Source organism: Mustelus asterias, unplaced genomic scaffold (genome assembly GCF_964213995.1).
Source record: "Mustelus asterias unplaced genomic scaffold, sMusAst1.hap1.1 HAP1_SCAFFOLD_458, whole genome shotgun sequence".
Classification (NCBI taxonomy): Eukaryota; Metazoa; Chordata; class Chondrichthyes; order Carcharhiniformes; family Triakidae; genus Mustelus; species Mustelus asterias.
Window position 1 is genome coordinate 281,203 of NW_027590411.1, and position 14,500 is coordinate 295,702.

General features: G+C 45.9%; 1 protein-coding gene across 1 annotated transcript in view; it reads left to right on the forward strand.

Annotated features, from left to right (window-relative positions):
• fbxo41 (F-box protein 41) overlaps positions 1-8,439 on the forward strand; it is a 280,638-nt gene extending 272,199 nt beyond the window's left edge. The window contains exon 12 of the mRNA XM_078204808.1: positions 7,196-8,439. Within this exon, the coding sequence (XP_078060934.1) occupies positions 7,196-7,258 (63 nt within the window). The 3' untranslated portion in view covers positions 7,259-8,439. The remainder of the gene's footprint in view (positions 1-7,195) is intronic.
• Positions 8,440-14,500: the final 6,061 nt, after the last annotated feature.

The following is a 14,500-nucleotide window of genomic DNA, read 5'->3' on the forward strand; positions in this document are numbered from 1 at the left end:
GGATTGCTAACACCTCCTCCTTATGAACCTCAATCCCATCCAGTCCAACAGCCTGCATCTCAGTACTCCCCTCGACACTGTCCCTCTCCAGTGTGAATACTGACGAAAAATATTCATTTAGTGCCTCTCCTATCTCTTCGGACTCCACGCACAACTTCCCACTCCTGTCCTTGACTGGCCCTAATCTTACCCTAGTCATTCTTTTACTCCTGACATACCTATAGAAAGCTTGAGGGTTTTCCTTGATCCTACCTGCCAAAGACTTCTCATGTCCCCTCCTGGCTCTTCTTAACTCTTTCTTTAGGTCCTTCCTGGCTAACTTGTAACTCTCAAGCTCCCTAACTGAGCCTTCACGTCTCATCCTTACATAAGTCTCCTTCTTCCTCTTCACAAGAGATTCAACCTTCTTAGTAAACTCACGTCTGCTTCCTTCCTGCCTGACAGGTACATATTTATCAAGGGCGCGTAGTAGCTGTTCCTTGAACAAGTTCCACATTTCAATTGTGCCCATCCTCTGCAGTTTCCTTCCCCAACCTATGCCAGGTAAATCTCGCCTAATCGTATCATAATTTCCTTTCCCCCAGCTATAACTCTTGCTCTTTGGTATATACCTATCCTTTTCCATAGCTAAGGTAAACGTAATCGAATTGTGGTCACTGTCACCAAAGTGCTCACCTACCTCCAAATCTAACACCTGGCCTGGTTCATTACCCAGTACCAAATCCAATGTGGTCTCGCCTCTTGTTGGTCTATCTACATACTGCGTCAGGAAGCCTTCCTGCACACATTGGACAAAAACCGACCCCTCCAAAGTACTCGAACTTTTCCAGTCAATATTTGTAAAGTTAAAGTCCCCCAGTACAACTACCCTGTTACTTTCGCTCCTATCCAGAATCATCTTTGCAATCTTTTCCTCTACATCTCTGGAACTTTTCGGAGGTCTATAAAAAACTCCCAACAGGGTGACCTCTCCTTTCCTGTTTCTAACCTCAGCCCAAACTCCTCAGTAGACGAGTCCTCATCAAAAGTCCTTTCTGCCACCGTAATACTATCCTTGACTAACGATGCCACACCTCCCCCTCTTTTACCACCTTCCCTGCACTTACTGAAACATCTAAACCCTGGAACCTGCAACAACCATTCCTGTCCCTGCTCTATCCATGTCTCCGAGATGGCCACAACATCGAAATCCCAGGTACCAACCCATGCTGCAAGTTCACCCACCTTATTCCGGATGCTCCTGGCGTTGAAGTATACACACTTCAAACCACCTTCCTGCCTGCCAGTACACTCCTGCGACCCTGAAACCTCATCCATGACCTCACTACTCTCAACCTCCTGCACACCGGAGCTACAATTCAGGTACCCACCCCCCTGCTGAATTAGTTTAAACCCTCCCGAAGCCTTCCCCGGAATCAGCCGAGTAAACCTTTGCTGCACCCCCTCGAGAGCAAGAACATCTTTCCTCAGAAAAGGAGACCAAAACTGCACACAATACTCTAGGTGTGGCCTCACCAAGGCCCTGTATAATTGCAACAACACATCCCTGCCCCTGTACTCGAAACCTCTCAGAATGAAGGCCAACATGCCATTTGCCTTCTTTACCGCCTGCTGCACCTGCATGCTTACCTTCAGCGACTGGTACACAAGGACACCCAGGTCCCGCTGCACACTCCCCTCTCCCAATTTATAGCCTTTCAGGTAGTGATCTGCCTTCTTGTTTTTGCTTTCAAAGTGAATAATATCCAAATTATACTGCATCTGCCATTGATTAGCCCACTCACCCAAGCTGCCCAGATCATTCTGAAGGATCTCTGCATCCTCGTCCCAATTCGCTCTCCCACCCAACTTGCTATCATCTGCAAACTTTGAGATGTTACATTTTGTTCCCTCATCCAAATCATTAATATAGATTATGAATAGCTGGGGTTCCAGCACCGATCCCTGTGATGCCCCACTAGTTACTGCCTGCCAATTTGAAAAGCACCCATTAATCCGGGTCCATCGGACTCTAAAATCGGCCCCGCAGGTGGAGGAAGTGGTTAAGAAGGCATATGGTGTGCTGGCCTTTATCAATCGAGGGATTGAGTTTAGGCGTCCGGGGATAATGATGCAGCTATATAAGACCCTCGTCAGACCCCACTTGGAGAACTGTGCTCAGTTCTGGTCGCCTCATTACAGGAAGGATGTGGAAAAGATTGAAAGGGTGCAGTGGAGATTTACAAGGATGTTGCCTGGATTGAGTGGCATGCCTTATGAGGATAGGCTGAGGGAGCTCGGTCTTTTCTCCTTGGAGAGACGTAGGATGAGAGGAGACCTAATAGAGGTATATAAGATGTTGAGAGGCATAGATCGGGTGGACTCTCAGAGGCTTTTTCCCAGGGTGGAAATGGCTGCTACGAGAGGACACAGGTTTAAGGTGCTGGGGGGTAGGTACAGGGGAAATGTTAGGGGGAAGTTTTTCACACAGAGGGTGGTGGGCGAGTGGAATCAGCTGCTGTCAGTGGTGGTGGAGGCAAACTCAATAGGGTCTTTTAAGAGACTCCTGGATGAGTACATGGGACTTAATAGGATGGAGGGTTATAGGTAGACCTAAAAGGTAGTGATAAATTCAGCACAACTTGTGGGGCCGAAGGGCCTGTTTTGTGCTGTAGTTTTCTATGTTTCTATGTTTCTAATTCCTACTCTTTATTTCCTCTCTGCCAACCAGTTTCCTATCCATCTCAGTGCACTTCCCCCAATCTCATGCGCTTTAATCTTGCACAATAATCTCTTATTCGGGACTTTGTCAAACGCTTTCTGAAAGTCCAAATATACCACATCTACTGGCTCCTCCTTGTCAACTCTACTCGTTTCAAAAAATTCCAACAGATTTGTCAGGCATGGTTTCCCCTTCATAAATCCATGCTGACTCTGTCTGATCCTGCCACTGCTTTCTAAATGCTCTGCTATAAAGTCCTTGATAATGGATTCGAGAATTTTCCCCATACCGATGTTAAGCTTATTGGTCTATAGAACATAGAACAGTACAGCATAGAACAGGCCCTTCAGCCCACGATGTTGTGCCGAGCTTTATCTGAAACCAAGATCAAGCTATCCCACTCCCTATCATCCTGGTGTGCTCCATGTGCCTATCCAATAACCACTTAAATGTTCCTAAAGTGTCTGACTCCACTATCACTGCAGGCAGTCCATTCCACACCCCAACCACTCTCTGCGTAAAGAACCTACCTCTGATATCCTTCCTGTATCTCCCACCACGAACCCTATAGTTATGCCCCCTTGTAATAGCTCCATCCACCCAAGGAAATAGTCTTTGACTATAATTCCCTGTTTTCTCTCTACCTCCCTTTTTGAATATTGGAGTGACATTCGCTACCCTCCAATCTGCAGGGACTGTTCCAGAGTCTATAGAATCCTGGAAGATGACCACCAATGCATCCACTATTTCGAGAGCCACTTCCTTAGGTACTCTGGGATTTAGATTATCAGGCCCTGGGGATTTATCCGCCTTCAATCCCATCAATTTTCCCAACACCATTTCTCTACTAATATTGATCTCCCTCAGTTCTTCCCTCTCACTAAATCTTGCATTCTCCAACATTTTTGGCATCTGATTTGTGTCCTCTTTTGTGAAGACAGAACCAAAGTATGTATTCAGTTGCTCAGCCATTTCTTTGTCCCCTATTATACATTCCCCTGTTTCTGTCTGTAGGGGACCTACATTTGTCTTCACCAACCTCTTTCTCTTCATGTATCTATAGAAACTCTTAGTGTCAGTTACAGAACAAAGAGATCTAGGCGTACATGTTCATAGCTCCTTGAAAGTGGAGTCACAGGTGGACAGAGTGGTGAAGAAGGCATTCGGCATGCTTGGTATCATCGGTCAGAACATTGAATACAGGAGTTGGAATGTCTTGTTGAAGTTATACAAGACATTGTTAAGGCCACACTTGGAATACTGTGTGCAATTCTGGTCCCCCTATTATAGAAAGGATATTATTAAACTAGAAAGAGTGCAGAAAAGATTTACTAGGATGCTACCGGGACTTGATGGATTGAGTTATAAGGAGAGGCTGGATAGACTGGGACTTTTTCTCTGGAATGTAAGAGGCTGAGGGGTGATCTTATAGAGGTCTATAAAATAATGAGGAGCACAGATCAGCTAGATAGTCAATATCTTTTCCCAAAGGTAGGGAAGTCTAAAACGAGAGGACATAGGTTTAAGGTGAGAGGGGAAAGATACAAAAGTGTCCAGATGGGCAATTATTTCACACAGAGGGTGGTGAGTGTCTGGAACAAGCTGCCAGAGGTGGTAGTAGTAGAGGCGGGTACAATTTTGTCTTTTAAAAAGCATTTAGATAGTTACACGGGTACTATGGGTATAGAGGGATATGGGCCAAATGCAGGAAATTGGGATTAGTTTAGGGGTTTTAAAAAAATAGGGTGGCATGGACAAGTTGGGCCGAAGGGCCTGTTTCCATGCTGTAAACCTCTATGACTCAGTCTTTATATTCCCGCAAGCTTACGGGCGGCATGGTAGCACAGTGGTTAGCACTACTGCTTCACAGCTCCAGGGACCTGGGTTCGATTCACGGCTTGGGTCACTGTCTGTGTGGAGTTTGCACATTCTCCTCGTGCCTGCGTGGGTTTCCTCCGGGTGCTCCAGTTTCCTCCCACAGTCCAAAGATGCGCGGGTCAGGTTGATTGGCCATGCTAAAATTGCTCTTAGTGTCCTGAGATGTGTAGATTAGAGGGATTAGTGGGGAGATATGGGGGTAGGGCCTGGGTGGGATTGTGGTCGGTGCAGACTCGATGGGCCAAAGGGCCTCTTTCTGTACTGAGATAGATAGATAGAAACCCTACAGTGCAGAAGGAGGCCATTCGGCCCATCGAGTCTGCACCGACCACAATCCCACCCAGGCCCTACCCCCACATATTTTACCTGCTAATCCCTCTTAACCTACGCATCTATGGGGCAATTTTTAACCTGGCCAACCCGCACATCTTTGGACTGTGGGAGGAAACCGGAGCACCCGGAGGAAACCCACGCAGACACGAGGAGAATGTGCAAACTCCACACAGACAGTGACCCGAGCCGGGAATCGAACCCGGGACCCTGGAGCTGTGAAGCAGCAGTGCTAACCACTGTGCTACCGTGCCGCCCTGTACTGTAGGGTTTCTATGATGATTCTATGATTCTTACTTTCATACTGCATTTTCCCCTTCTTAATCAATCCCTTAGTCCTTTCTTGCTGAATTCTAAACTGCTCCCAATCCTCAGACCTATTATTTATCCTGGCCAATCTGTATGCTTCTTCCTTGGATCGGATAATCTGTCTAATTTCCTTTGTAAGCCATGGATTGGCCCTCTTACCCATTTTGCTTTTGTGCCAGACAGGAATAAACAGTTGCTGAGTATCCACCTCTCTCAATTTACACCATTCAAGTAATAATCTGTCTTCCTATTATTGCTACCAAAGTGGATAACCTCACATTTATCCACATTTATACTTCATCTGCCATGCAGATACCCACACACTCAGCCTGTCCAAATCACACTGAAGCATCTCTGCATCCTCCTCACAGCTCACCCTCCCACCCACTTTTGTATCTATATTTAAAGCTCCCACCTAAATTGGATTTATCAAAATGCATCACCTCGCATTTGTCTGGATTAAATTCCATCTGACATTTCTCCACCCAATTTTCCAGCCTATCCATATCCTGCTGTATTCTCTAACAATCCTCATCACTTTCTGCAACTCCAGCAATCTTAGCATCATCCACAAACTTGCTAATCAAACCAGCTACGTTTTCTTCCCAGTCGTTTATATAACAAACAGCAGAGGTGCCAGCACTGATCCACGGGATCACCACTACGGACCTCCATTAGCAAGGGGCCAAATGGTCTATCGCTGTTACATAGAACATAGAACATAGAACATAGAAAGTCACAGCACAAACAGGCCCTTCGGCCCACAAGTTGCGCCGATCACATCCCCACCTCTAGGCCTATCTATAGCCCTCAATCCCATTAAATCCCATGTACTCATCCAGAAGTCTCTTAAAAGACCCCAACGAGTTTGCCTCCACCACCACCGACGTCAGCCGATTCCACTCACCCACCACCCTCTGAGTGAAAAACTTACCCCTGACATCCCCCCTGTACCTACCCCCCAGCACCTTAAACCTGTGTCCTCTCGTAGCAACCATTTCAGCCCTTGGAAATAGCCTCTGAGAGTCCACCCTATCCAGACCCCTCAACATCTTGTAAACCTCTATCAGGTCACCTCTCATCCTTCGTCTCTCCAGGGAGAAGAGACCAAGCTCCCTCAACCTATCCTCATAAGGCATGCCCCCCAATCCAGGCAACATCCTTGTAAATCTCCTCTGCACCCTTTCAATGGCTTCAACATCTTTCCTGTAATGAGGTGACCAGAACTGCGCGCAGTACTCCAAGTGGGGTCTAACCAGGGTCCTATAAAGCTGCAGCATTATCTCCCGACTCCTAAACTCAATCCCTCGATTAATGAAGGCTAGTACGCCATACGCCTTCTTGACCGCATCCTCCACCTGCGAGGCCGATTTAAGAGTCCTATGGACCCGGACCCCAAGGTCCTTCTGATCCTCTACACTGCTAAGAATGGTACCCTTCATTTTATACTGCTGCTCCATCCCATTGGATCTGCCAAAATGGATCACTACACACTTATCCGGGTTGAAGTCCATCTGCCACTTCTCCGCCCAGTCTTGCATTCTATCTATGTCTCGCTGCAACTTCTGACATCCCTCCAAACTATCCACAACACCACCTACCTTGGTGTCGTCAGCAAACTTACCAACCCATCCCTCCACTTCCTCATCCAGGTCATTTATGAAAATGACAAACAGCAAGGGTCCCAGAACAGATCCCTGGGGCACTCCACTGGTCACTGACCTCCATGCAGAGAAAGACCCCTCCACAGCCACTCTCTGCCTTCTGCAGGCAAGCCAGTTCTGGATCCACAAGGCAACAGCCCCTTGGATCCCATGCCCTCTCACTTTCTCAAGAAGTCTTGCATGGGGGACCTATTGCTTTTGTTCTGATGTTCTTATATCACAGCATGTTCTGATCATGTACTATGAGCTTCTTTTTGCATGCTTTACAGATCACTGATTTGACAGATTATACCTCTCTGTTTTAATCCATTAGGCTCTGAAGAAAAGGCCCGGTTTTTCAAAAATTCTTCATGTCAAAGCGGAAAGCGTTTGTTAAGGTTTACAAAAACAAACTGAAGCAATTTCAACTGAAACCATGACTCAGACAACAAAGTACCATTTATTGAAAACACCTTTTACTGAAAGGTTTGATCAGAACTAGAAGTGAATGAGCTGTGTCGGATCTTGTGCAGCTCAGGTCACGAGTACAGCAACCATCAATAAGCGAATCTACCTAATATAAAATTAAATTGACTATCTGCAATATAACATTCTGGAAACTTCAGTTCACACCTAGTTTTCAGTCAAAGTGAGCCGACATTGACTCATCCTTCATTGAAGCCATCTGTTAGAATCAGCATCAAACTAAGTAACTTCTCAATGAAGCGTCCTATAAAGGATCAACATTAATTATTCCATTGAAACTCTCTGTGTTCAAACTATGAGACAAGTGAATGGAACCAGCACTAAATCAGCTGATGTCTCACCCTGTAATATAGCCAATATCAAACTGCATGACTTCTGAGTGGAAAGACTTCTGAAGAGGACGACTCAAATTCTTCAATCTTGACAGGGTACCTTGTAGAAGTGTGTAACCTATCAACTGAAATGAAACTACATCTTCAACAAGGAAGAACTGAACATACAATCTAATAAACATAGATCTGAGGTCAGAAAGCGATTTTCCACACACTGATTCATTCAAGAACTGGATTTCTGGGTATGGGAGTGAAAGGTAGTTGCATGGTCTGTTGCCGGACACTAAGTAAGGATGAGCTAGGGGACCAAATGCCACTTCTCATTGTGCTTTTAACCAGTGAGACCCTTCAGGTGAGATTGCATTTAATGGAAATTATATCAACCCAAGTGACGCTCTGTGAATCACACCATTAACCATCGATACTGCAGGCTGTTTCTGCTGGCCTCTACGAGCCCCAGTATCAGTTCGGATGGTTCTAAATTTCACTCACTGACTATGAAGTGAGAAGGTTGATATTAACCTCTTACAGCTGCCTTTCATTTACAGAAGGTTTCATTCCACCTATTATAACCATGGTTTCTCCTCTTTTCATATTAAGTATTGGATTCAATTTTATTTTAATTATGAAGGCCACCTGAGATCGAGCCATAGCAAAGTTTTTACCACATTGTTAAAATCAGCTTTTCTGATGGCATTACTATATAATCTCGGGAAGCAATGTCCTTCTGAACCTGAGACCCACTGAAGCCTTTACTGATGTGTTAATGCCACCTCTTTGGCCAATATGGATTTGAGCACTGCAAGCACTCATTCCAAAACAGCATTATGTAAAGCCCATTATAGTCACCATCCAAGAATCAAAACTGCCTTTTGAAGACTCTATAATTAACTTTACATCATGATGTAAGTAAGGATAGAGTGCTGTTTATTCATTTGAGATATAATAGTGATGGTTCTGATTAGTGGGATGTCACTGACTGGTTTTGTGTAAGCGTATTGCATGTGAGAGTGAGAGTCTGATGCATTTATTTTGTTGGTATTAATTATTATCAGTGTAAACTGGCTGTCAGAGCTGTGCCAAACTCTCCAGGATTCCCTCACCAATGTGACTTGTTATAAAGATATTCATCGGCCGTTCACACTGGCGGGATTTTCCGGTTCTGTTGCAGTGAATGGAGATTTGGCGGAGTGCCAAATTCTCCGTCCCCCCCTTGCAGAGATGATGGATGTGAATGGCCAGCAACTTCCTGCCATACTGTTCAGCTTAGCATTTATGTGCAAGTTTTCAGGCTATGGGAGCAGGCAGGGAATTGTTCCTTTAGACGACCAGCAAAGTCGCAATAAGCCAAATGGCCTCCTCTGTGCAGTAACCGTTCTATGTTGAGGAAATTATAATTGGGCCGATGAAATGCTATTTATATGTTGTAGGATTAGATTTAACTTTTATAAATATATATATTTAATCTTCATTCATTAATGGGAAGTGCAAAGCCCTGAATTTTAAATATTTATAGAATGCAGTAGGACTGAAATCAGACTTGAAAAGTCAAAAAGTCTACAAGATATATTTGTTGTGAAAGAATCTATGGCTGATATGCTGACAAATCTGTTTCTCTTTCTCTCTACTTATCTCTTTCTCTCTCTACATCTCTATGTCTCCCACTCTCTGGGCCGAATCATCTAACCTTAGAAAATACTCGGGTATCGGGGACAGTTTCCTTGACTCTCCTGTAGGCGGCCAATGAAGAGGCCTTTTCTGTGTCTGAAGTTCAATAAAGAATGGCAGTCAGAGGCCAATGCACAAGTCCCAAAGATATAGATAACCGGCAGTTCTGTCAAAAGAGTGGGAACCACTGAAGGAGGTAGAGAGGGTGCCTCAAGCCTCTGAAGCCACACAGACATTTAAAGATAAAGAATGCTCACAACTGCCAGGCCCTTATTGTGGAGGGGGAGTAACTCGACCTGGTGGCTTATGGCCGTGGCTTGAGCTATCTGTTAATCCATTCTGAATACAGTAAGAAGTCTCACAACACCAGGTTAAAGTCCAACAGGTTTATTTGGTAGCAAAAGTTACTAGCTTTCGGAGCGCTGCTCCCTTGTCAGGTGAAGCCTGATGAAGCCAGTTGATGAAGTCGGAAAACCAGACACCGATCCTTTACTTAATATTAGATTTATTTAAAGAATAGAGTTGCAGAGTTTACAGAAAGAGGCCCTTCAGCCCATTGTGTCTGCCCTGACTTGCCCACCTAATCCCACTTGCCAGCACTTGACCCATAGTCTTGAATATTATGGCGTGCCAAGTGTTCATCCAGGTACTTTTTAAAGGATGTGAGGCATCCTGCCTCCACCACCCTCCCAGGCAGCGCATTCCAGACCGTCACCACCCTCTGAGTACATAGAACATAGAACAGTACAGCACAGAACAGGCCCTTCGGCCCACGATGTTGTGCCGACCTTCATCTGAAACCAAGATCAAGCTATCCCACTCCCTACCATCCTGGTGTGCTCCATGTGCCTATCCAATAACCGCTTAAATGTTCCTAAAGTGTCTGACTCCACTATCACTGCAGGCAGTCCATTCCACACCCCAACCACTCTCTGCGTGAAGAACCTACCTCTGATATCCTTCCTATATCTCCCACCATGAACCCTATAGTTATGCCCCCTCGTAATAGCTCCATCCACCCGAGGAAATAGTCTTTGAACGTTCACTCGATCTATCCCCTTCATCATTTTATAAACCTCTATTAAGTCTCCCCTCAATCTCCTCCGCTCCAGAGAGAACAGCCCCAGCTCCCTCAACCTTTCCTCATAAGACCGACACTCCAAACCAGGCAGCATCCTGGTAAATCTCCTCTGCACTCTTTCCAGCGCTTCCACATCCTTCTTATAGTGAGGTGACCAGAACTGCACGCAATATTCCAAATGCGGTCTCACCAAGGTCCTGTACAGTTGCAGCATAACCCCACGGCTCTTAAACTCCAACCCCCTGTTAATAAAAGCTAACACACTATATGCCTTCTTCACAGCTCTATCCACTTGAGTGGCAACCTTTAGAGATCTGTGGATATGGACCCCAAGATCTCTCTGTTCCTCCACAGTCTTCAGAACCCTACCTTTGACCCTGTAATCCACATTTAAATTAGTCCTACCAAAATGAATCACCTCACATTTATCAGGGTTAAACTCCATTTGCCATTTTTCAGCCCAGCTTTGCATCCTATCTATGTCTCTTTGCAGCCTACAACAGCCCTCCACCTCATCCACTACTCCACCAATCTTGGTGTCATCAGCAAATTTACTGATCCACCCTTCAGCCCCCTCCTCTAAGTCATTAATAAAAATCACAAAGAGCAGAGGACCAAGCACCGATCCCTGCGGCACTCCGCTAGCAACCTGCCTCCAGTCCGAAAATTTTCCATCGACCACCACCCTCTGTCTTCGATCAGACAGCCAGTTACCTATCCAATCGGCCAACTTTCCCTCTATCCCACACCTCCTTACTTTCATCATAAGCCGACCATGGGGGACCTTATCAAACGCCTTACTAAAATCCATGTATATGACATCAACCGCCCTACCTTCATCAACACACCTAGTTACCTCCTCAAAAAATTCTATCAAATTTGTGAGGCACGATTTGCCCTTCACAAATCCGTGCTGACTATCCCGGATTAATCCGCATCTTTCTAAATGGTCGTAAATCCCATCCCTAAGGACCTTTTCCATCAATTTACCAACCACCGAAGTCAGACTAACCGGTCTATAATTACCAGGGTCATTTCTATTCCCTTTCTTAAACAGAGGAACAACATTTGCCACTCTCCAGTCCTCTGGCACCATCCCCGTGGACAGCGAGGACCCAAAGATCAAAGCCAAAGGCTCTGCAATCTCATCCCTCGCCTCCCAAAGAATCCTAGGATACATTTCATCAGGCCCAGGGGACTTATCGACCTTCAGTTTATTCAAAACTGCCAATACATCCTCCCTCCGAACATCTATTTCCTCCAGCCTATTAGCCTGTAAAAAGGTTTTTCCTCAAATCCCCCCTAAACCTCCACCCCTCACTTTCAACTTGTGTCTCCTCGTAACTAACCCTTCAACTCAGGGGAACAGCTGCTCCCTATCCACCCTGTCCATGCCCCTCATAATCTTGAACACCTCAATCAAGTTTCTCCTCAGTCTTCTCTGCTCCAGAGAAAATAACCCAAGCCTATCCAATCTCTCTTTCTAATGAAATGTTCCATCCCAGGCAACATCCTGGTGAATATCCTCTGCACCCCCTCCAGTGCGTTCACGTCCTTCCTATAATGTGGCGACCAGAACTGCACACAGTGCTCCAGCTGTGGCCTCACCAAAGTTCTATACAACTCCATCATGATCTCTCTGCTTTTGTAATCTATACCCCAGTTGATAAAGGCGAGTGTGCCGTATGCCTTTTCACCATCCCAAGGAGTTGGTGAGGCCCCACCTAGAGTATTATGTGCAGTTTTGGTGTCCTTATCTGAGGAAGGATGTTCTTACTTTAGAGGGAGTACAGCGAAGGTTTAGAAACATAGAAACCTACAGCACAAAACAGGCCCTTCAGCCCCACAAGTTGTGCCGAACATATCCCTACCTTTTAGGCCTACCTATAACCCTCCATCCTATTAAGTCCCATGTACTCATCCAGGAGTCTCTTAAAAGACCCTATTGAGTTTGCCTCCACCACCACTGACGGCAGCCGATTCCACTCGCCCACCACCCTCTGTGTGAAAAACATCCCCCAAACATTTCCCCTGTACCTACCCCCCAGCACCTTAAACCTGTGTCCTCTCGTAGCAGCCATTTCCACCCTGGGAAAAAGCCTTTGAGAGTCCACCCGATCTATGCCTCTCAACATCTTACATACCTCTATTAGGTCTCCTCTCATCCTACGTCTCTCCAAGGAGAAAAGACCGAGCTCCCTCAGCCTATCTTCATAAGGCATGCCACTCAATCCAGGCAACATCCTTGTAAATCTCCTCTGCACCCTTTCAATCTTTTCCAGGCTGATTCCTGGGATGGCAGGTCTGTCATATGAATCATAGAGTCATACAGCGTGAAAAGGCCCTTCGGCCCAAATGAGGAGAGACTAAATCAGTTAGGATTATATTCACTGGAGTTTAGAAGAATGATAAGGGATCTCATGGAAACTTATAAAATTCTAACAGGATTAGGCAGGGTAGATTCAGAAAGAATGTTCCCGATGGTGGGGGAGTCCAGAACTCGGGGTCACAGTTTGAGGCTAAGGGGTAAACCTTTTAGAACTGAGGTGAGGAGAAATTTCTTCACCCAGAGGGTGGTAAATGTATGGAATTCACTCCCACAGAAAGTAGCTGAGACCAAAATGTTGTGTGATTTCAAAAAAGGAATTAGATATAGCTCTTGGGGCTAAAGTGATTAAGGATTTAACTTTAAAAGTCAGTTACCTGGGAGGTTCCCCCTCATTGATCCACTGGAGCAAGCTGAGAGGGGTGATTGAAGGCAGCAGTGCTGGTGAGAGATTAATTGAATTGTTTATTTATTTAATTAGTCAGCTAGTGTGTGTATTTTTTTGGCCTTTACTTTAACAGCAGTTTTTCAAGTTTAAAGTGAAAACTAGAAGTGGGCAGCAAAGGAGTCTGGGAAGGGTTTTTATTTTAACTTTAAAAGTCAGTTACCTGGGAGGTTCCCCCTCATTGATCCACTGGAGCAAGCTGAGAGGGGTGATTGAAGGCAGCAGTGCTGGTGAGAGATTAATTGAATTGTTTATTTATTTAATTAGTCAGCTAGTGTGTGTATTTTTTTGGCCTTTACTTTAACAGCAGTTTTTCAAGTTTAAAGTGAAAACTAGAAGTGGGCAGCAAAGGAGTCTGGGAAGGGTTTTTTAAGCGCGTGAAGTATAAAAGGTAGGCTGCAGTATACAGCGGGCAGCGTCGGGAGCGGGCAGTGGAGTGTGTGGGAAGCAGAGTGTGAGCTATAAGACTTTGGCTCACAGGGCTTGAGTGTGTGGGAAGCAGAGTGTGAGCTATAAGACTTTGGCTCACAGGGCTTGAGTGTGTGGGAAGCAGAGTGTGAGCTATAAGACTTTGGCTCACAGGGCTTAGGCTGAAAGGGCGAGCAGGGGTGAGTTGAATTCATTTTTGCACTTTCTACCTGGTACTGGCAAGGTATCTAGAGGGGATGGGTGTGCAGGCAGTGCAATGTTCCTCTTGCACTATGTTTGAGGTGAGGGACGACGACAGTGTCCCTACTGATTACACCTGTGGGAAGTGCACCCATCTGCAGCTCCTCCAAAACCGTGTTAGGGAACTGGAGCTGGAGTTGGATGAACTTAGGATCATCAGGGACGCAGAGATGGCCATAGACACAAGCTTTAGGAATACAGTTACTCCGAGGATTGAAAACAGATGGGTGACGGTGAGAGGGGCTGGGAGGAAGCAGTCCGTGCAGGGATCCCCGGTGGTCGTTCCCCTTAGCAACAAGTATTCCGCTTTGGATACGGTTGAGGGGGATGACATACCAGTGGGGAGCCGCAGTGAGAGGATCTCCAGCACTGTGTCCGTCTCTGTGGCTTGGGAGGGAAAGGGGGAGAGCGGGAGGGCGATAGTTATTGGGGACTCGTTAGTTAGAGGGATAGCTAGGAGGTTCTGTGGCAGCAAAAGAGACTCACGGATGGTATGTTGCCTACCGGATGCCAAGGTCCGTGATGTCTCAGACCGTGTTTTCCAGATTCTGAAGGGGGAGGGGAAACAGTCACAAGTCGTGGTGCACATTGGTACCAATGACATAGGTAAGAGAAGGGACGGGGATTTAAAG